Source organism: Oncorhynchus tshawytscha, linkage group LG11, assembly GCF_018296145.1.
Source record: "Oncorhynchus tshawytscha isolate Ot180627B linkage group LG11, Otsh_v2.0, whole genome shotgun sequence".
Classification (NCBI taxonomy): domain Eukaryota; kingdom Metazoa; phylum Chordata; class Actinopteri; order Salmoniformes; family Salmonidae; genus Oncorhynchus; species Oncorhynchus tshawytscha.
The window spans coordinates 35748498-35773179 of NC_056439.1; the positions used below are offsets into that span (position 1 = coordinate 35748498).

Sequence of the window (24682 nt, forward strand, 5' to 3'; positions counted from 1 at the left end):
ACATTTCAAACTCTGTCAGAAATGATTCCTGAGTTACACCAATGTCATTTTATTATTGTACATATTTTTTAGCAGCTGTCAGTGCTGTAAACTTTATCCAGTTTCAAACATATTTACAATTTACAAACAATATATACACAAAACATGTACACCAAAACAGCACCATACTGGAGTGAGGAGCACATTGGAGAAAGCTCTTAAAAACCTCTTAAAATGTAATCTGCATAATCCCCAAAAGTAATTATTCATCATGCAAGGACCATAAACGATAACTAATAATGCTGCATACTCCAAGAAAATGTTAAAATCTCAACTTTCTGGAAATTAAAAAATAAATAAAAATGAAATGCTGAGGTGTAGTCCCTTTTGAGGACACAAGCTCAAGTACATTTTTGCTGTAAATATGTAATTTTCTGACATTTACTATTCAACAAAACCGTATGAATAAAGCTTGAAATGACATATGCTTTATACAGTATAATCAAATTATAAAACCAAGGACTAAGATTTTACCTTCCTTTTAACTGTAAAATACATATTTGTATGTTTAGTGTGAGAAACTGTGCATATTTTCTAAAGGTCTCTCTGCCCCACAGCTGTGATCACACAGAGCTCTAGCTTGGCTTCCTGAACTCATTAGGAAAGCGCCTTTCATCACATCTATGACAGTGTACTGGTTTAAAATCTATGAATTATTTTAGATGAATGGCTATAAATCGATCTCTGAATGTGCAATAATGATGAAACCACTGTCTCCTGCTGCACTACGATGTAAGGATGGCAGGTATGTGCTTTGTCAGTGGCTGTGATGTAGGGTTCAGGCAGGAGTTGGACACTCAGAAGAGCGAATGAAATGGTAGGAGGGACATCCCAGCTTCTAGTGGTTTCAGATTTCACATCCTATGTCGCACAGGCCACTGTGTCCCTGGGAACAAGGGCCATCGCTCAATGCAAGTCATTTCAATCTACGGTGTTCACAGATCAATTTACAAGCATAAATGTCCCAGAACCACGCAGGTCACCTAAATAGGGGATTTTACATCTAAGAGGTTATGTACCCATTGTAGGCTACTACCCAAAGAAAATACTCTGTTTTTAGATATCTAGATACGGCTTAGGATTTGTCAAGGTTGTTCAATATTACAGTACTTGAGACATTCAAGAGTAAAAAAAACATTTGAGTTCTGAATTTTGATTTGTCTGATAAATAGAAAACTTGGCTTTGGTCTGATCAAAAAGATTCATAACAAGAGTACAGACATTAAAAAACTGATTGTTGGTCACATTGCACACAGCATAAGATCAGGACACAGCCTCAACTGACACATTATCTTTAGAAAAGACTTTAAATGATATGAGAAACAAATTAAGCCTATCATGTGTTGACAGTCAACTAATCATTCTGATGATCATACAACATGTGTGTGGGTGTTTAGTCATATACTGTGTGCACACACACAAAATGTACACATCCATATTCACACAAGTGTATATAGAATTTGATTATCTGCAATGATTATTACCAAATTAGTACTGTGTGCTTTCATCGAAACATAACTAGTTTAAAATAGTTAGTGAAGATTCTGTGCTTTGGGCCAAGATGGCTTCTAAGATGTACATACAGTTGAAGGCATCAAACATTAAGTTAGGCGTGAGATAAGTTGTTAGTCTCCCCACTAGCCTTTGGACTCACCAAGAAAGACGGCTTTTTAATAAGGAAAGTCTTAGTATCGTGGGAGAAACAACTTTGACCAAATAGAATTGTTCAAACTTGTACAGAAAATCTTATTGCGACAACAAGGTTTACAAAGTACAACTCTACAAGCCGCGCTGTTAAGCCAGTAATTATGGTGGTGGAAATCAGCTAGCCTAGCTATAGTAAGTCTGAAATCTAGACACATTATTGGCAATGTTAATGAGTTCATTAAGGTTAGAGTTTCTTTTTACAAGGTTCCTTGTTTCTTTTCCCCATGAGACACAAATATAATTCCAGTGGATAAGATTGTAACAGTTATGTGCTCTCCACATCCCTAAAGAGGAGTACTATCCTCTTGAAATTAGTTTATTTATGTTTTGTTGTTGTAAATAACCATATAAATCCAGTGCAGTTACTGATATGCTCCAAAAAATGAATGCTGGAATCTTCCCTCTATGAGGACCATCCTTCTGATTGGAAAGTATTGTTTTAGTGCAGAGAAAGCTTTCCCACCCTTTGACCTAATATTCTTGGTTCAGGTAGACAAACATCTCATTAAAAAAATCTTGAATTTGATGGGTAAATGCATGATTAACAATACCAAACTAATGTTTGTCATGTAAAACAAACAAAACCGATAAACCAGTACCACGAATCATATACATAGTACAGTACAGTACAGTAGGTACTCTACAGAGAGCAATGACTCAAAATGTCCACTAGGGGTCTCTGTAACCTGTGGAATCCTGTGGAGACGAGGGCCATTGTGTTCATGTAGCAGTAGTGTGGTCTGTGGTTTCTCCTCCGTTAGTCCAGCTTAACCCAAAACTCACAAACTCTGTCCAGGCTCCCCAGTGGCCTCATCACTCCAGCCTGCCAATGCAAACACGCAGGACAGCGGTGGCCTTTTGGTTGGTCGCCCTTCTTTCCCGGGACTCCTATACAGCGCTCCCAAGCTCTGTGGACTCTGTCTCGGAATCCTGATCGCTCTCCCTGTTTCAGAATGGGAACACAGCCAAGCGTTAGAAACAAAGGACTTAGCTTGTTCTAGAGGGTCCTTATTCATCGCAGAGTGGCTAAGGATTAAAGTGTGTCCTTTGCATTTAGCTGAAGTATAGAGAAAGATGCCAGAACGGAACTAAGTTTAGTGTCCCCCTGTGAAGAGATTGGTCACTGGATCGCTTAGCTCCCCAGTACACTCGGTTACTTAATTTAGGAGGAAATAGCTTGTGTCCTGCATGAACCCTGTTCTATTACAATGAGTGTCTGGCTTAGATAGCCTCAATCAGCCCTAATCGTGTGTGCGTGTTTGGTCTAACTCACCGCATCTCCTGCAGTAGTTTCCGGTTGCCTTGCCTCCTCTCCTCGTCGATGGGGTAGGTCTTGAATATAAACAGCCCCAGGAATATCAGAACAACAGGAGCAGGAGAGACCAGCACCTTCAGCGTTAAATTCACTGCGTCGGGTTGCGAGCAGCCTCTGGTCACATAGCCGGCAAAGCTGCAAAAACATTTCCAGGAAGAGAAGAAAATAAAAATAGCATAAAAAAGGTGCAGTTTGGTTTGATTATGAATGTGGATTGTGTTATTGTTCACCACAGGACTGCGCCGGTGAATTAAGAAAATTAAGCTAGGTAATCTTTAAAAACGCAGTTATCATAGGCCCTTTCATAAAAAATACACACAAAAGTATAGTGTACACCCCTTCACATTATTGGATTCGGCTATTTCAGTCACACCCGTCACTGACTGGTGTGTAAAATCGAGGACACAGCCATACAATCTCCATAGACAAACATTGGCAGTAGAATGGCCTCACTGAAGAGCTCAGTGACTTTCAACATGGCAAGGTCACGCCACCTTTCCAACAAGTCAGTTCATCAAATTTCTGCCCTGCTAGACCTGCCCCAATCAACTGTAAGTGCTGTTATTGTGAAGTGGAAACATCTAGGATCAACAACGGCTCTGGCGTGAAGGGGTAGGCGTACAAATCGTCTGTCCTCAGTTGCAACACTCACTACAGAGTTCCAAACAGCCTCTGGAAGCAACGTCAGCACAAGAACTGTTCGTCGGCAGCTTCATGAATGGGTTTCCATGGCCGAACAGCCGCACACAAGCCTAAGATCACTTTACAATGTCAAGCATTGTCTGGAGTGGTGTAAAGCTCGCCGCCATTACTCTTGAGCAGTGGAAACGGTTTCTCTGGAGTAATGAATCACGCTTCAAATCAATCAAATCAAATTTTATTTGTCACATACACTTGTTTAGCAGATGTTATTGCGGGTGTAGCTCCAACAGTGCAGTAATACCTAACAATACAAACAATCTAAAGTAAAGGAATGGAATTAAGAATACATAAATGTTTGGACGAGCAATGTCAGAGCGGCATAGACTAAGATACAGTAGAATTGAATACAGTATATACACATATGAGATGAGTAATGCAAAATATGTAAACATTATTAAAGTGGCCAGTGATTTCAAGTCTATGTATATGGGGCAGCAGTCTATGTGGGGCTAGTGATGGCGATTTAACAATCTGATGGCTTGAGATAGAAGCTGTTTTTCTAGTCTCTTTGTCTCAGCTTTGATGCACCTGTACTGACCTCGCCTTCTGCAGGGTGAACAGGCAGTGGCTCAGGTGGTTGTTGTCCTTGATTATATTTTTTTGGCCTGTGACATCGGGTGCTGCGTTGGGCAGACTGCACCACCCTTTGGGCCAGCAGCCTTGCGAGGGTTAACATGCTTAAACGTCTTATTCACGCCGGCAACGGCGAAGGAGAGCCCACAGTCCTTGGTGGCGGGCCACGGTCAGTGGCACGGTGTTATCCTCAAAGCGGGTGAAGGTGTTTAGCTTGTTCGGAAGCACGTCAGTGTCCGCGACGTGACTGGTTTTCCCTTTGTGGTCCGTGATCGTCTGCAGACCCTGCCATATACGTCTCGTGTCTGAGCCGTTGAATTGCGTCTCAATGTCGTCTCTATACTGACCTTTTGCCTGTTTGATTGCCTTACAGAGGAATAACTACACTGTTTGTATTCAGCCATATTCCCAGTCACCTTGCCGCTTTCAGTTTTGCGCGAATGCTGCCATCTATCCACAGTTTCTGGTTAGGGTAGGTTTTAATAGTCACAGTGGATACAACATCTCCTATACACTTCCTGATAAACTCAGTCACCGTATCAGTGTATTCCTCTGTTGATCTCGAAGGCTACCCAGAGTACTACAGTCAATGTGTTGATAGAACTTCAGTAATGTTTTTCTCAAATTTGCTTTGTTAAAATCCCCAGGTACAATAAATGCGGCCTCAGGATATGCATTTTACAGTTTGCTTAAAGTCCAGTGAAGTTCTTTGAGGGCCGTTGTGGTATTGGCTTGAGGGGGAATATACACGGCTGTGACTATAACTAAAGATAATTCTCTTGGGAGATAATACGGTCGGCATTTGATTGTGAGGTGTTCTACATCGGGTGAACAAATGGACTTGAGTTCCTGTATGTTGTTACAATTACACCGTGAGTAGTTAATCATGAAACATACACCCCTGCCCTAATTCTTCCTGGAGAGATATTTATTCTTGTCTGCATGATGAACTGAGAACCCAGCTGGCTGACCGGACTCAGACAGTATATCCCGAGAGTGCCATGTTTCCGTATAACAGAGTATGTTACATCCCTGATGTCTCTTTGAAGAAAATCCTTGCCCTGAGCTCATTAGCTTTATTATCCAGAGACTGAACATTAGCGAGTAATATACTCTGAAGCGGTGGGTGGTGTGCGTGCCTCCTGAGTCGTACGATAAGTCCACTCCGAGTACCTTTTTCGCGCCAGCGGTGTTTTGGAACCGATTTCTGAAAAGGATCCGATTTTGGAAAAGTTCTATTCCTGGTTGTAATGCTGGTGAGTTACTGCCGCTCTGATATCCAAAAGTTATTTCCGGCTGTAATAACACAAAACATTTCATGGGCTAATAATATAAGAAATAACACAGAAAAAAAAACTAAATACTGCAAAGTTTCCTAAGAGCTAGAAGCACAGCAGACCAATCCGTTGGTGCCATCTTCACCATCTGGCAGTCCGCAGCCGAATCTGGGTTTGGCAGATGCCAGGAGAACGCTACCTGCCTGAATGCTGTGCTAACTGTAAAGTTTGGTGGAGGAGGAATAATGGTCTGGGGCTGGTTCGGGGCTAGGCCCCTTAGTTCCAGTGAAGGGAAATCTTAACGCTACTGCATACAATGACATTCTAGACAATTCTGTGCTTCCAACTTTGTGGCAACAGTTTGGGGAAGGCTCTTTCATGTTTCAGCATGACAATGCCCCCATGTGCAAAGCGAGGTCCATACAGAAATGGTTTGTCAAGATCGGTGTGGATGAACTTGACTTGCCTGCACAGAGCCCTGACCCATCAAATACTTTTGAGATGAATTATAAAGCCGACTGCAAGCCAGGCCTAATCACCCAACATCACCTCACTAATGCTCTTGTGGCTGAATGGCAGCAAGTCCCCTCAGCAAAAACATCTAGTGGAAAGCCTTCCCAGAAGAGTGGAGACTGTTATGGCAGCAAAGGGGGACCAACTCCATACTAGAGAGAGGGGCAGCTGAACACCGTATGCTGAAAAACACCCCGTTTGTTATTTTTTATTAAAACAAAACCGCAATTAATTAATTAAGAATACCAAACATGTTTAGCTTTTAACAGCTAGGAAACACCGCTAACCAAACAACAGTGCTAGATGGCTGTACTACAGACACCTGTCGTCGTCGTCGTGTGAAAGACGCATTGTTAAAAAACATTTTAAACAACTGGTTGCAGTAAAGAGCCAACCTGGATACTAAGGAGATCCTGAGGGAAATCGAGAAGTACCAACAGCTTTACGCTATGGAGGAACAACATACACCATCATGGAAAGAGCCGACTACCTCACAAAAGGACTCGAACCAAACACGGACGATTTACTTACCGTTGAAGTAGAGGCTAGTGCTCTGGCTGGAATCCATGCAACACTAGACATACAAAGTCGTAGCATGCGTGAAAATCTATTATTTTCTGGGATTCCTGAGGACGTATCCAATAATCCAGAGGGCTTGATAAGAGAATTCATGCAAACCGCCTTGAAACTTCCTCTAGAGACTAAACAAGGTGGCGTTCCACTGTGTAAACAGACTTGGAGCGACAAGACCAAGGGACCCCGACCGATCATCGCACAATTTGAACACTACCAACAAAAGGAACTGATCAAAAGCAGGGGAAGGGAGCTCAAAGGGACCAAATTCTGTCTCAATGACCAATTTCCCCGGGAGATAAACAAACATCGCAAGACACTGTATCCTGTACAGAGGCAACAGAAGGAGAGGGGTACACGTGCCTTTCTCATTGTGGACAAACTCTTTATAGATGGACAGCTATTCCGAGACAGCTCCATAACACCATGGCCGTACTAAATTCTACAGGGATTTCAGGTTACGAAAAAAAGAAAGTATGGGAACTGTAAAAAATATAAAAACACTATGAAGTGGATATGAATACACACATACTCAATTACATGTTCACTTACACACTTGATCCCGCTCTCTACTCTCCCTCTCCATTGTCGAGAACTGTTGTATAATTTAATATATATATATATATATACATACATACACACACACACACACACTTACAACAAGCAAGGGGAAGATATCAGAATAGGGGCATTGGGAATAATAACATATTGTATGGAATACATTAGTACTGTAGTGAAGCCGTCTCTAGAGTAACACAAGGTCTCTTTCATGATCATGTGAAACGTCAATTGCTATGGAAATGCTGGGAGGTGTTTTTCAATGATGTTAAAGGTAATTATGATGCAACTATGATGGTGATATGATATGGATTACAATTATCATCATGAATATTAAGGCTATGTGCACTACGTGTTACACACAGACATTCAACCATGCAAATTGGCGGGGTTATTTATTTGGACATCACACATTAGTCTTATACAGACATCGTACACACTCTCACTAAATCACATCCAATATCATACACATCAACTTACTCAGATTTACTACACACATAATATCTTGGCTCAATTTTCTAACATCTGTGGCATTGGCTCACAGGCAAGGGAATAAAACATATTGCGATCCTATTTTTTGAATTCTAAATATCAAACATTTGTAAGCTCTAATTTTGACTGTCATAATACCTCTGAAGCACTGATTATGATCCATTTAGACTGAGAATAGTTTCTAGTTATGGTAAGGGCTCAAATAAGTATAGCCAATTATAAGTGTAACAGTTTAGCAGATTATAAAAAAAGATCAGTCTTTATGTGGCTAAAAGAAAAGCAATAACATATACTGTTTACAGGAAACTCATTCTACATCCTTTAGATGAAGCGTGGAAAAAGGAATGGGGTGGTGAAATAATTTTCTGTCATAGACAAAGGAACTTAGACAACAAATGATCAAATCATTATGGTAGGAGACTATAACACACCGTAAAGGAAATCACTCTACAAACTATCATCACCAGATTCAGATTGTTTCACAAATATTATGGCACATTAGAAATAGTGGATATTTGGAGACTAAAAAAACCCAGACCTAGTGAGATACACATGGAGGAGACTTAATCAAGCTGGTCATCTTGACTACTTTCTTGTCTCTTTCTCTCTTGCATCAAAGGTTAAAAAAGACAGAATGCGATCAGATCATCATCTAATTGGCCTTCACATAACTCCTATAGAATTTCTACGTTGACAGGGATATTGGAAATGTAATCAAAGTTTATTGGAGGACATCTTATTTTTAACTAAGACAAAATAATATATTACTTAATTTTTCCAGTATAATATAGGAACAGCAAATCCACTTATTGTTGGGATACCTTTAAATGTACCTTCAGGAGGACATTCAATTCAATATTCATCAATAATAAAAAAGCAGTTTCTGGCTAAAGACACAAGACTAACATTAACTAATAGTACAGGTAGATAGCAATAAAATGATACTACAGAGGTAAAATAAGTTAGAGGAAAAACAAAAAGAACTTGAGGAACTTATTCAAGACCAATCTAATGCAATCTATTACAAGAATAAAGCAAACTGGATGGAATATGGAGAAAAATGCACAAAATTCATCAACACAGGAACTCTAACAGAAATGATTTGCAGAAACTCGTTACTGATTCTCTGAATTATATTTTAAAAGAGGAAGCTAATTATTTTAGGCAGATGTTCTCTTTTCCGTCTGATCGTCTCCCACTGAATGAAGATTATGGTAAGGAATTCTTTCCAAATAAAACAAAAAATGGAAAATTAACAAATGTACAGAAAGATCAGTGCGAAGGTCAAATTATCGAGGCAGAATTTGAGGCTATTAAATCCGTACAGTCTGAAAAAACCCCCAGGGCTTGATGGCATACCGGTAGAGGAAAATCAAGTATTATTTAATATACTAAAAGCTCCATTGTTAGATTGTTTTAACTACTCCTATAGAAATGGTAGTCTGTCAGGTACTCAGCAGGAAGGTCTGATTTCTCTATTATTAAAACAAGACCCAGATGGCAAATATGAAGATTCCGTGTAAAATAAACTGGAGGCCTCTTACACTTCAATGTTGTGATGCAAAAATACTAGCGAAATGAATAGCACTCAGAATTAAAAGGGTTTTACCAGGTATTATTTATCCTGACAGGACAATAATAGAACATCATGAAACATCTAAGAAGCCAGGCCTGGTATTTTCAATTTTGGTGAATCTCTTATAAAATGGGTAAACGTAATGTATAGCAACCCCAGGTGTAAAATAGTAAATAACGGCTACTTCTCAGAGAGTTTTGAATTGTCAAGAGGAGTTAAACAACGGTGTCCACTGTCACCATATCTATTCGTAATGGCCATTGAAATGCTAGCTATTAAAATCAGATCCAATAACAACATTAGAGGATTAGAAATCCAAGGCTTAAAAACAAAGGTGTCCATGTATGCCGATGACAAAAAATGTATATTAAGTCTGCAAGCTAGATCCCTGTAATGTCTCATTGGAGACCTAGATAACTTTTCTGGACGAAAACCTAATTATGATAAGTGTACAATATTACATATTGGATCTTTTAAAAAATACTACGTTTTATTACCCTGCATTTTACCTATAAAATGAACTGACGGTGAAGTAGACATACTTGGCATTCATATCACAAAGATATATGCTCTCCACAATGAATTTCAATAGAAAACTTGTAAAAATAGACAAGATCCTGCAACCATAGGGAAGTAAATACCGGTCTATTTATGGAAAAATTGCCCTGATTAACTCCTTAGTCATATCTCAGTTTACTCACTTATGGCACTACCTACTCCTGATGATTCGTTTTTCAAATTATATGAGCAAGAAATATTTTGCTTTATCTGGGACGCTAAACCAGACAAAATAAAGTTTGCCTATCTCTATAATGAATTGGGTGGATTGAGATTATTAAATATAAAAGCACTAAACTGCTCTAAAAGTTTCACATATTCAAAAGTTACTTGAACCCTAAATGGTTCTCAAGTAGACTACTAAGAAAAGCTCATCCATTGCTTAAAAATGGCCTTTTTGCCTTTGTGCAGATTGCCATGTCTCATTTTCAATTAATTGAAAATTATTCTTTTTTAAAGAGTCTCTATTTTTCAAACAATTTTACCTTTATTTAACTAGGCAAGTCAGTTAAGAACAAATTCTTATTTTCAATGCCTAGGAACAGTGGGTTAACTGCCTGTTCAGGGGCAGAACAACAGATTCCTACCTTGTCAGCTCAGGGGTTTGAACTTGCAACCTTCCAGTTACTAGTCCAACACCCTAACCACAAGGCTACCCTGCCACCCCCAAAGAAACATTGCAGAGCTGGCTACAATTTCAATTTCATCCCCCTGAAAAGATAGAACAAATATTATGGCTGAACTCAAATGTGCTGGTTGATAAAATTGCTGTATTTATGGGAAAGATTTTTGAAAAGGGTATTTTGTTCTTAAATTATATTGTAAATTGTAATGGTAGAGTTACATATTTCATGGAGTTATCAGAATTGTATGGGAAGGTCTGCTCAATCCAAGAGTACAACCAATTGATTAGAGCATTACCCCAAAAATGAAGTAGGCAGGTGGCAGTGGGAGGAGGTAGGGGACAGGTCTGTCTGCCCAATGTAACGGATCAAAACTTGCAGGGGAATAAAAATAGCATAAATAGGAAAATATACCTTCTCAGCTAAAATTATTATATAGAATTCTCATCACCGACATGTTGAGTATTTGGGGCATGAAATCATCGAAACTCAGCAGATTTTGTTGTGAGGATACAGATTCAATAGACCATATATTTTGGTATTGCACTCAGGTAGCTTGTTTCTGGTCTCAGGTTCAGGAATGGTTGAAAATGCATAACAGTGATCTAAAATTGACCCTAGAAATAGTACTGTTAGGAGATCTGGAGAGACTAAAGGTCAGTCAATTATTAATATTCTAATACTCTTAGTAAAAGTATTTATCTTCAACTCGCAATCTGTGGATTCTATTTGATTAGATAGATTCAAATTGTATGTTAAACATCACTGCATAGTTGAAAGGTACAGTTGAAGTTGGAAGTTTACATACACTTAGGTTGGAGTCATTAAAACTCATTTTTCAACCACTCTTGTTAACAAACTATAGTTTTGGCAAGTCGGTTAGGACATCTACTTTGTGCATGACACAAGTCATTTTTCCAACAATTGTTTACAAACAGATTATTTCACTTATAATTCACTGTATCACAATTCCAGTGGGTCAGAAGTTTACATTACACTAAGTTGACTGTGCCTTTAAACATCTTGGAAAATTCCAGAAAATGATGTCATGGCTTTAGAAGCTTCTGATAGGCTAATTGACATCATTTGAGTCAATTGGAGATGTTCCTGTGGATGCATTTCAAGGCCTACCTTCAAACTCAGTGCCTCTTTGGTTAACATCATGGGAAAATCAATAGAAGTCATCCAAGACCTCAGAAAAAGGCTGGTTCATCCTTGGTAGCAATTTCCAAATGCCTGAAGGTACCACGTTCATCTTACAAACAATAGTATGCAAGTATAAACACCATGGGACTACGCAGCATCATACCGCTCAGGAAGGGGACGCGTTCTGTCTCCTAGAGATGAATATACTTTGGTGCGAAAAGTGCAAATCAATCCCAGAACAACAGCAAAGGACCTTGTGAAGATGCTGGAGGAAACAGGTACAAATGTATCTATATCCACAGTAAAATGAGTCATATATCGACATAACATGAAAGGCCGCTCAGCAAGGAAGAAGCCACTGCTCCAAAACCGTCATAAAAAAGCCAGACTACAGTTTGCAACTGCACATGGGGACAAAGATCAAACTTTTTGAAGAAATGTCCTCTGGTCTGATGAAACAAAAATAGAACTGTTTGGACATAATGACCATTGCTATGTTTGGAGGAAAAAGGGGTGGATATATTGAAGCAACATTTCAAGACATCAGTTAGGAAGTTAAAGCTTGGTCGCAAATGGGTCTTCCAAATGGACAATGACCCCAAGCATACTTCCAAAGTTGTGGCAAAATGGCTCAAGGACAACAAAGTCAAGGTATTGGAGTGGCCATCACAAAGCCCTGAACTCAATCCTATAGAAAATGTGTGGGCACAACTGAAAAAGTCTGTGCGAGCAAGGAGGCCTACAAACCTGCCTCAGTTACACCAGCTCTGTCAGGAGGAATGGGCCAACATTCACCGAACTTATTGTTGGAAGCTTGTGGAAGGCTACCTAAAATGTTTGACACAAGTTAAACAATTTAAAGAAAATGCTACCAAATACACTCAATTAGTATGTCAACTTCTGACACACTAGGAATGTGATGAAAGAAATAAAAGCTGAAATAAATAATTCTCTACTATTATTCTGACATTTCACATTCTTAAAACAAAGTGGTAATCCTAACTGACCTAAAACAGGGAATTATTACTAGGATTAAACGTCAGGAATTGTGAAAAACGGAGTTTAAATGTATTTGGCTAAGGTGTATGTAAACGTCCGACTTCAACTGTGTATGTATGTAAGATTTTTTTTCTTTAAATGCCCATAATTTTGGAATGAGATGTTCGAGGAGAAGTTGTTCTCATACTTTCTGTGATGTAGTGTGTTTCAAACTTTTAGGAAATGCAAAATACAGTTTGATTTCAAACTAAGCTCATTAAATTGTCAACATGCTAAGTTTTTACAACGTCAGTTTATCATGTACAATACCTGCAAGAGAGAAAAACAAACTCACTCTAGACTGAGAGTAGAGATGCCGAGGGATATTCCTGAGGCAAACTTGGTGAAGAAGACATAGAAGGAGTAGAAAATGGCCTCGTGGCCACTAGAGTCTGGATTCTTCACTTTGAAATCATCCACCACATCTGGAAGCATTGACCTGAGAAACAAGGAAATATGTGAATGGATACCAAAAGGCAAGCCGCACCACAGACTGGATAAAAGTAAAGAGACACTGGAGATAGATAATCTATAGGTGGGTGTGCTGAGGTACATTCAGTAGTCTGTTTACCAAGGTAGGAGGAAAGCTGCAGCCACACTGACTCCTGCAGCCACAGAGACCACATAGGCCACAATGAGACTGCTTTCTATGCAGACGATCAGGATCATGAAGGGCACTGCCCACTGCAGAGAGAGACGCATAGGATAGACATGAAATGAGGCATGAGAGAGAGTTCCATAACACAGCATGAAACTCCACACCAACACACACTACTCACCGTGATGCCAATGTAGACGGCAGTCTTCTTCCCGAATCGGATCAGGAACCACTGCCAGAATGGAATGGACAAAGTCCCAGAGAGCTAGAAATAAAACACCAAAGAAGAGCATTAAGATATTTAACTTTTAAACAATTTCCATAAAAATGAATAGAAATACTTCTCTGCGCAATGTGGGAACAGAATAGGTCAGACTGACCGATGGGCTAAAAGGTCATGGGAGAAGGACAATGTGAAAGGGCCCTTTATTTAACCCTGCTGGGGGTACATGACCCCTGAACTCTTATAGAGGTGTGGTCAACCGGTGTGTCAAATGATCACACAAGGATTAGCGAGTGGCTGAGCAACTAGCACTATGGGAAATATCAAACAATTCATCAGTGCTGACCAAAACCAGCAGCATCTAAGGACCTTTGAGGATTTGGCTAAAACACAAACAGATCTGGTGACATCTCCTGCTCCAGTAGCCAAGCCAGGGCAGGGCAGCTCTAGATCCTACTCAGGCAGATAGAGGCGACGGTGCAGAATAGAAAAGCGAGGGTTCCCATGGTGGTGCTGACAGATCGCCTGGGCAACAAAGACCCCTCTGTGCTCCTTTCTCTCACCGATGGAGTGTGTGAGAGGGGGACAGGTTCCCAGGGGCCACAACAACAACACCTCTAACCCCAAAAATGTGCCCTCTCATCCCCATGGCAACACGTCTCCTTGCGTGAAGAAAAAACAGGGGGGTGGGGGGTGATTTTCTCAGAGAATAATAGACTACACTCACCATAATGACTAGCAGAATGTTCTGGAAGTCATTTCTAAAGCCCAGGGTGTAGGTGATGAACAGGGCAAAGTTCCCCTCCAGGAGCTGCCAGGAAGAGAGCAATACAATACACCTCAAACTGAATGAACAGGAAGTACATAAAGAAAACTAAACACCAAGGTTACACACCCTATAGCTAGTCATAAAGAATAGTTTGTTTGGTTGTTTATGTGTGTGCTTAACTGTAGCCCATCTCTGAGTGGGACTCACCATGAAAGCCAGCGAGGTGAAGAGGAATCCCATGACCAGTTTGACATACGGCCCATATCCCATCACCATCCTCACGCCCTCAAAGAACGACATGGGTTCTGTCTTCAGACGCCCACACTCTAGGACCAAAACAAAACTGGCGATTAAATCTGATTAGGTGCACTGTGCCAAACATCAGCTGAAGAAGACTTATCTGATATGATTTCTTATCCCTCATCCATGGCATTTACAGACTGCCAAAATATGGCCCTCTCCTAGTTACTTACAACAAAATAATTATTGGAACATTTGCGGGTTGAGAGAAAGTGGAAAAGTTTGCTTGTTGGTAACAAACAGAAATTGTTCCTACTCTAAATATGAGAAAACTATGTTTGAAGTACGTCATTGTAAAGATATTCTGATAAGAGACAAACATTTAAAATAAAATCAATGAATCAATTCCCACCTTCCTGCTCTCTGACTCCCAGGAACAGGACTGCAGCACAGAGAACGTACATGGTACAGATGACTGCTGAGGCGATGAGGTAGGCTTGTTTCTGTTAGGGGGACAGGAGGAGCAGGGGTAGGGGCACATTCCACTTCTAACGTTACTATAACAGTGTTATGCCATGTTATACAACATGACATCCCTAGGGTCCCCCACTCACCGTTTCATCTAGGGAGATGTGGGTGATGTTGAAGTCTGACCCCAGCAGTGTGGAGTTACCGTTGTCAAGGACATCCAGGTCACCTGGGAGACAGGGGGCGATCGCCCCGCCCACAATCTGCCCCTGGATTGCTGTGCCAACCACTGTTCCCAGCACCTCCACTGTCATACCTGAACAAGAGAGTGGGATGGGGAGAGTGAGAAAGAGCAGAATGAAGACCTTACATTACAACTACATGAGATGCTACATAACCGTAAAGATGTCCAGGTTGACATACGGTAGGCAGTGGCAGAGTCCCTCTCTTTCTGGTCCATGCTGATGAACATGGTGAGCGCTGAGTACGGCACATGGAAGCACTGCACACAGAAAAAAAGCATCAGCATTGCTGGCACAATAACCATGAAACCACATTACAGTAACAATCAATAGGGATTGAGTAACAATGTATTGTAACATGTGCCCCTTCTTATCAATAAAACAAGAGACTGTGTAGAGGCGAGACTGACCGTCTGCAGAGACTGGAAAAGGCAGTAGAAGACCAGGTACCACAGGACCTTCCCCTGCTCCACCGGAGGGACATACCAGATCAGGAAGTAGGTGAGCACTGCAAACGGAGTGGAGATGAGGATCCTGAGGGAAAAACAGGAGAGTATCAATACAATGTAATGATGGATGAGCATTTAAAATGTGTGGGTGTTTGAGTAGGCTATTTAATCTCTGTGACTGGAAAATTATAGTGAAATATTATACAAACACAATTTACTACAGTATTGAAGAAGTTAATATTTCTTATCACAATTATGATTTCCATGAGTCCCTGCCAGATGACATAAATTAGTGACACCTGTGTGACACTTGGTAGTGATGGCAGTAGTGGTAGCAGAGTTTGGGCCACTAACTTACATCATCTGCACAGGGTTGAGATTTTTAAACTCTGTAAAGTAACTAACATGAACCCCCTCTCTTTCTCATTTTCTTACATCCACACTCTTTCTTTCTTTCTTTCTTTCTTTCTTTCTTTCTTTCTTTCTTTCTTTCTTTCTTTCTTTCTTTCTTTCTTTCTTTCTTTCTTTCTTTCTTTGCATTGAAAGCAGGTATTTGTGAATAATCCCTTAATTATCTGTTGTTTGGGGCTGTGTGTGGAGAATGGGCTCAGAATGGGCTCAGTGGGGAGTTTCTCTGTTCACTGTGCCACCTGGGAGACTGTGGTGGGCTGTACTTATGGTGGCACCATACTGACCCTGCCTCACCCCACTCTACAGCCACAATCATACAATACACCTGAAAAGCACACCAATCCATTCCAGCTAGAGTAGCAGAACAACCATAGAGAACTATGGATCCACTACTGGGTTTCCAGAAGACAAGTCAGCTCGAAAAATAGACTTTGGGGGCATTGCTGGAATGGTATTTTGGAGACAAGTATCTACTGACTAAGACATTTCTATGCCAGCAGGGCAGTGGGTGTTAGTCTTAGCCCCGCACTGGTCTCAGCAAAATACACAGTTGAGAACAGCAGTCACTGTAACATTACATGCTCATCTGCCAAGTGTATTAATTACTACAACAACATTAATACTGTACAACAATATCTTTGTAATAGGTCATGTTTCTTTCCATCAGTCCTCTGTGTTTGAGCCTACAGTCCCCAGGGAGACTATCTCATTGAACTGAAAATGCGTGTTTGTGTATGTTACACGACACATGTCGACCCCACTCACGCATGGCCAGTCAATGGGAGTGGCAATCCTCTGTAGCCAACATCCACTGAACTGGGGAAGCACCATATAAGCACCCTCTGTCTGCTTCCTTCGCGTACATGGGCTGACTGAATGGGGTTAATAAGAGTCAATAGACTGATCTGACTGGAAATAGAGGTCAGATATCTCCTAGATTGTCTGTGTTTTGTACACTGTCACTATGGTTGAATACACAAAGCTCACAGCAAGAGCACGACGGCAGCCCCACACCAATGACCTTGAGGTGACGCCCTAGCTACACAACTACGTAGGCAGGACAAGAGGAAAAGGCTCAAGGTTTTATTCTGCCAACAGACTTGATCACCACCTGTCTGTGAGAAACATTACTGTGCTTCTTCAAGTTAGGTCAACATTGACTTATCAAGCTCCTAATACTTCAGGGAGAGAGACTATTAAAGTACTTATCAGAGTCCATTAAGAGAACTGTGTTCTCTATTACAACAATTTTATGTTATTTTTGTGACATCCAATCTGATAAATGAATTACTCAGCTATCCGTCTGTCTGGCAGGCGGCTACATGGAAGTAAAAGGAAGGCTGTCTATTTTCACTGTGTATGACAACAATATTCACATTCTAGAGAGGTCTAGAATTCCACAGGCTGTTTATGACTCAGTAATACAATTCTGGGAAAAACCTATTCCACTAATAGCGCTAATTAAAAAGGCAGAGGCATTCAGAAGGGGAAATAGCTTTAGTCAAGGTTTAGTTAAGTGATGCATCTCCTTGTCTGTGTTCAGGCTCTGATAAGAATTCGCTGGGGGATTTGTAGTGGTTTATACAGACCAGAAACCTAACAATGACCTCATTGACATTCAGCCAATAATCTCCCCTCTACTTGACCTGCGGTAACCTCTCTCTGAATCAGCCAGCCCACTCCCCAACTGCCATCTCACACACACACAGACACACACCCATTGGCCTAAATCTAGTGGTGTGTTGAGGGCTGGACCAATCAGAGAGGGTGATGCCGGTTTTCTCCCTCTACACTTGCAGCTCAGGCACACCAGGCAGACTATTGTACATCACATGCCCAGGGTCTTAAGATATCAAGTAAATCCAGTTGTTACCACCATGAATAAACCTCCTTTATCGATGCCATTCCTAGCAAGTCACAGTATTATGCCAAATATGAATTGCAACCACAAAAGGTCAATATCTCCTTGTATCAGAGTATGTGAAATTAACAGGTGTGCCTTCTTAAAAGTTCATTTGTGGACTTGCTTTCCATCTCAATGCGTTTGAGCCAATCAGTTGTGTTGTGAAAAGGTAGGGGGGTATACAGAAGATAGCCCTATTTGGTAAACGACCAAGTCCATATTATGGCAAGAACAGGTCAAATAAGCAAAGAGAAATGACAGTCCATTAAGAGATGAAGGTCAGTCAATGTGGAATATTTCAAGAACTTTGAAAGTTTCTTCAAGTGCAATTGCTAAAACCATCAAGTGCTATGACAAAACTGGCTCTCATGAGGACCGCCACAGGAAAGGAAGACCCAGAAGGACCTCTGCTGCAGACAATAAGTTCATTAGAGTTACCAGCCTCAGAAATTGCAGCCCAAATAAATGCTTCACAGAGTTCAAGTAACGGACACATCTCAAAATCAACTCTTCAGAGGAGACTGCGTGAATCAGGCCTTCATGGTCAAATTGCTGCAAAGAAACCACTACTAAAGGACACCAATAATAAGAAGAGACTTGCTTGGGCCAAGAAACACGAGCAATGGACATTAGACTGGTGGAAATCTGTCCCTTGGTCTGATGAGTCCAAATTTGAGATTTTTGGTTCTAACCGCCGTGTCTTTGTGAGAAGCAGAGTAGGTGAATGGATGATCTCCGCATGTGTGGTTCCCACCGTGAAGCATGGAGGTGGAGGTGTGATGGTGTGAGAGTGCTTTGCTGGTGACACTGTCTGTGATATATTTAGAATTCAAGGCACACTTAAGCAGCATGGCTACCACAACATTCTGTAGTGATACACTATCCCATCTGGTTTGAGCTTAGTGGGACTATAATTTGTTTTACAAAAGGACAATGACCCAACACACCTCCAGCCTGTGTAAGGGCTATTTGACCAAGAAGGAGAGTAATAGAGTGCTTCATTAGATGACCTGGCCTCCACAATCACCCAACCTCAACCCAATTGAGATGGTTTGGGATGAGTTGGACCGCAGAGTGAAAGAAAAGCAGCCAACAAGTGCTCAGCATCTGTGGGAACTCATTCAAGACTGTTGAAGAATCTAAAAGATCAAATATTTTTTGATTTGTTGAACGCCTTTTTGGTTACTACATGATTCCATATGTGTTATTTCATCATTTTGATGTCTTCACTATTATTCTACAATGTAGAAAATAGTAAAAATAAAGAAAAACTCTTGAATGAGTAGGTGTGTCCAAACTTTTGACTGGTACTGTATGTCACCCACCACTAGGCTTAGTCTTGCTTAAGGCATATGGGGCACAAGCAAAGAATTCCAAATCTATTTCTATGGGCACAGGCTTCAAAGTACTCAGAGCCTTTGGTGGAAACATCCAGTGCCAGCACAGAACAACAAAGCAAAAAGCACCTGGGCATTCCAGAACTAAATGAGGTCCTCTGGAGCTAAATAAGACAGCCTTGTTCCAGTCTTTCCTGGTTTGCACCCAGATGAGAAGGTAAAAGCTACAACAACCTAAGACGGACAGTGGCCAACAGCAGATAAAGATCGAGTAGGTAGCGACTGATGTAAAATAGAGAGCAAATTAGACATATCACTGCGATTCAGTGACAGCCTGATCTCTCTATTCAAACTGTTCCACCTCAGCATCGTTGTCACGATTACCGCCCATATTTCAATTACAACTACTGTTTTCCCTCTAGTCGTGACGAGAGGTTTTGCGTTAAAAAAAAATCTAATTTCCTCTCCTCTTTCATTCCTGCCTACTGTAATATGTCTGCTGGGTGACCGAGGCAGAGGCACCTACCAGGGCATCATCCGGCCACACCTGGTCCATCTGCTCCGACTAACCAGGAAGCCCACCGTTGGGTCCGTCACTGCATCCCAGGCCCGGCCCACAAACAAGATGATAGAGGCATATAATGGGTCCAGCTATGGAGAGACAAAGATAAAGGGAGATAAATAAGGTGTGTGTGTGTGTGTGGGGGGGGTAGAATATAAAGAATTTGAGTCATTGTCTGTCAGACCACTACAATCACAGACATCAGCCATCACCTCTCCAAAAAATGGCTATTGAAACAGAAATAAAACAGAGGCATAACTCAGTTGGATTGCATCTTAGCAACAAGATGACTAGGACAATATTGGAAAAGTTGCCACAGTCATGTTAAGAAATGATACATGGCCAGGCCACATTGGCAACATTACCATCTGAACAATGTGGTGTTTAAGTCCATTCCAATGAGCTCATTAGCTCACTGGTTGAAAGAGTTATATTCAGTGAGAGCACTACAGTGAGCACAGTGTACAGTCTATCACTTGCTAATTGAGTGACAAAGCAAAGCAGTGTGAGTCAGAATTAATTTGCTTCCCTAGATGAGTTATGCCAAAGTCTATTAAAATGATACCAGATCTTTGGCCTTGCCCTTAAAGTCATCTTGAGAAGCTTTTCAAGTATAAATACAGTAAAGTACACACACTAAAGGGTAAAACAAAATATGTTTTGAGCATGTTTAGACAACTGCAAATTTCAAGGAGTTGGTCTGATGGTGACTTTGTGATGTCATTGGTTCCATTTGAATCCCATCACACTCACCTGGGCCACATCCAGCAGGTAGATCTGGAGAAAGAAGCCCAGCGCGCTGCCTGTTATCTGGTAGGGAGCCCCTCCGATGGCATAGCACAACTTACTGCACATTGACAGACGGCCATTGTTGTCCCTCCGCTGGAAAATGGGGAGAGAAGAAGCACATAGCATGACAATAGTACACATAGACTAAACATAGACTTAAAAAGAAAATCAGAATATTGTGAAAGCATTGGATTTTTAGGGGTTGCTAAAGATGCACAGTTTAGCTGTTGTGATACAGGATCTTTGTAGGTCTATATCCAACTCTGCCTTTGTATTAAAAACTGACAAAATGTTGGAGGCATCACTTGGGTATTTGAGCATCACTTCTTTGATCATGTAGAATTTCTCTGTGCAGGATCTAACTGTACAGGAAGTGGATTTGATCATTGAACTGGGTCTTGATTGCTCAGTTGAGGTAAATACACATCTGGCCAAACTCACCCACTTGACTCTTTGAGTGTCTGGTTTATTTCAGAGACTTCTGGCCCAACAGCGGCTAGTAAAACAACATGTCTCATTGTAAGCCCAAGATTGGCCAATGCTCCTCACCCCACCATTGAATGTCAGATTAGTACTAAATCCCTCTGACTATGCAGTCTGGGCCACTACGAGTTTAGAAAGTGGTGTGAGACTGGGAGGCCACTGTAGTTCAGTCACTGTACAACTCTGCCTGGTGCCGGAGGCAGCGATTGGCTCTGGCTATGGGATGATCAGGCATTCTGAGATTCCTTCAGTGGCCTGAGCGGAGGCCACCAACAGTCAGCAGACAGTCAGGAGTGCACACACCCCCATCCTTCCCATCACAAACACATCCTGCTGGTCAATGAGTAAATACACCCAGTCCAACAGCCAATCATTGTAATGAGCATCTAGCCAGTCTGACACCATGTGTTCTGTCAGTATTGAGAGCAGACACCTGGTTTTACATGCTCCTCTGACCTCTTCATGGTAATTTCCCTGGTGAAATATACCCCCATAGAACAGGAATTATGTCCCATATTGCCTTCAGGAATGTGGCCTAAAGATATCGTGTGTAGGACAAATTGTATGGAAAATCCCATATTACAGTGACACCTCTAAAATGGTTTTGAGGTGACACACATGGCACCTCCCTGACATGCAGAATGAAGGGTGAATAGCCTTTGAGCTCCTCAGGCAGACCTGACTGACCAGAAGGTTAAACCTGAAGAAGCAAGTCCTGCACTATGGCCAAAACGAAACACTACACACTGGGAATACACCTGGTAAAAGAATTCCAGACATTCTGTCTGTATGACAGCACATCGGTGAGCCCCATAGAGACATCCAGTACTGACGTCGTGTCAGGGAACATCAGTAAAACAGACTTATTATATGCATCTGTTTCTTTTTTTAGGTCATTTTAGCAGACGCTTGACCCATAGAGACTTACAGTAGTGAGTGCTTACATTTTCGTACAGGTCTCCGTGGGAATCGAATCCACAACCCTGGCGTTGCAAGCGCTATGCTCTACCAACTGAGCCACATGGAGGGATATAACAGTTTGTCTACATCAGCCGACATTGGAAACATTATTCTTCAGACAAAATCCCATTCATAGCTAAAATACGGGTTAAATGAAGGCATGTCCCTTTAAAACCGGTAAAGTTTTTTCCCTCTGAACAGCTGCACCAAGACAGATGGTCTAGCGTGGTGAAAATCAAGCCCCATCGATGAAGCTAGAGAATATTTGGTGTGATGATGTCCAATCATGTAATATATGGTTTAGCCACAGTTAGACCATTATAAACCACTCATTGTTAATGTCAATCCCATGAAGGCTATTTGGGGCTTGAACCGGGATTGAAATATAAGTCATTTCAATAGCCTATAATGGCATCGCATGCCTTTCTGCCAATTAGGAAAACTGTCCGATTGGGAAAACCGTTAGTTTCGCTGTTAATAGCGTAACTATATCAAACCCGCCTCAATTGTATACTGTTTCATTGTTAAAATATTTTAGTGAATTTGTGTGCGTTGAAAACTCCATTATAATAATGCCTACGGCTACAATAGACTACCCATATCCCTCCATGTGATGCAAATTAATAGATTGCTCGTCAAATAATAATCTGCTGATATCTATAGTCTAAATGAAGATAATTTATTTTGCCACAAATGAATAGTCCTACAATTATCGTACTTACCTTGGCAATTTTGATTCCATCTTGATTTATTGGTTTTGTTGGTAATAGACTTGCCGCGGCATATTGCTCCGCGCCTTCTCCTTTTGCCATATCGTTTTAAATCGATACAATTTTAAAAGCCTTTGATGTTTCTATTCTCCTCACTGAATCTTGAAACCGCGCGAGTACCTTAAGTAGCGGTTTGAGCTCTGAGTTCCACACTCAATTTGGTACGCTGGTGTCCTTGGCTTGACGTTGGATACATTCATTTTCAATGATTGCACGCCTGAAATGTGCGGAGGATTTTGGGAACATGGGCGACAAGACCGCTGCTAGCAGAGCGGGTTCTAAAAGTTCAGCTCTTGCCAATTTTATGAAAATGTAATGCGGCCACTGCTGACTATAACCAATCAGACGAGGAGTAGATGTTTGCTTGATAATCTTCATGAAACATACCCCATTCAAAACAGAAGATGTGATATGTTACCTGTAAAAAAAAATGTAAGGAAATATTTAGATGACCCCCCTTTCAAATAGACTTAATTGACCACTTATTTGCAGGTATAGGCTACCTTTTAAATAAAACCTAGCGGTCAAACAGGGAAATTGTTCCACTCATTTTTCCACTATTTACTATCCTCTATAGCGTAGGGTATTTTAGGAACACTTAAAATAAAGGCTGTGTTTTGTGTAGGATTTACCCTGGTGTGACTATTTGGTAACCCTGTAAATCATTCTAGGACAAGCTGACTTTTATTAATATATTCGCCTGTTTTCCCCGCAAAAATGAAATGCTAATTAGCTGCTAATGTGGCATTCATAAAGAACAAATGCCAAGATGCTCCGGACAAGACTACCGAATCAAGGCAAAGGTCAAAATCTCTGGATTAACTATCTAATGTTAGCTAAATGTAGTAATAAATACATCGGCTAAATTTCTTTAAATGGACAATTCTGTAGACTGTCTTGTGCAAGTTTTAAATTGACTCAATACCTGTAAGCAAATGTGTCAGCCAGAGATGGCATGCAGGAGCTTGCGGACATTTGCAGTTTTGCATCATGTCTACTTTGATGCTAATTAGCATTTTCAAATCTGAGCGTAAATAGAGCCGAATATATTGATAAAAGTCACGTTGTCCAAGAAAGATTTACATGGTTGTCAAACTTCACGCCAGGGTAAACCTGCACGACCCACAGCCCTTATTTGAAGTGTTCCTAAAATCCTCTATGGGAAAAATTAATGTTGGAAAAACGGTTGGAACCGTTTCCCTGTTTGACTGCAATGTTGTATGGGTATTATGACACCACTGCGGGGTTCTATAGGGGAGATGTTGTTAAAACATGGGGGCTGTTTGCAGTTCAAATTAGGACGGTGTTAAACAATGGAAGTGTTAATGAATTTACCTGCAAAAAAAGCCATTCACACAGACCCAATACCTAGAGTTTGGTTACAGGGCCTGCGAAAATGCAGAAATCATGACTAGGTCTTTAGTAGGCTACACCTTCTAACCCAATACTTTCCCCAGGCAACTTTGGCATCCCGCCAACTTTTTTGCTGACTTTTCTTTAGCTATGAAAGGTATTGCCAGCGACAAAGCATCTACTTTTATTTCCGCCAACCGACCTAGTCATGATTGCGGTAAAGTTCTGCCAAATATGAAATGTAGCTGTAATGCTGTGGCGGCATTGGCAATCACAACGCTCATAAGCTCTTGATGATTGCTCGGCAGCACCTGTTACTACTGTTCTCCTGGCAGTTCTAAATTTTGGAGGCATGTCACTTCACCCATCTCTTCGCATAGCTCACCACATGCAGTGTTTTCTTAAGCACAACTGGATGGATCCATAAAGAATTAC

General features: G+C 41.0%; 1 protein-coding gene across 1 annotated transcript; it reads right to left on the bottom strand.

The window, feature by feature from the left end:
• Nucleotides 1-32: 32 nt before the first annotated feature.
• Nucleotides 33-23313, bottom strand: LOC112261869 (sodium-dependent lysophosphatidylcholine symporter 1-B). Its single transcript, XM_024437499.2, has 14 exons — nt 22847-23313; nt 20646-20774; nt 19857-19981; nt 15641-15764; nt 15412-15490; nt 15135-15304; nt 14933-15023; nt 14488-14606; nt 14239-14322; nt 13470-13553; nt 13262-13374; nt 12986-13129; nt 3020-3196; nt 33-2689 (listed from the first exon to the last, which is right to left on the bottom strand). The coding sequence occupies exons 1-14, from the start codon at nt 22934-22936 to the stop codon at nt 2635-2637; spliced, it is 1584 nt and encodes a 527-aa protein (XP_024293267.1). The 5' UTR covers nt 22937-23313; the 3' UTR covers nt 33-2634.
• Nucleotides 23314-24682: the final 1369 nt, after the last annotated feature.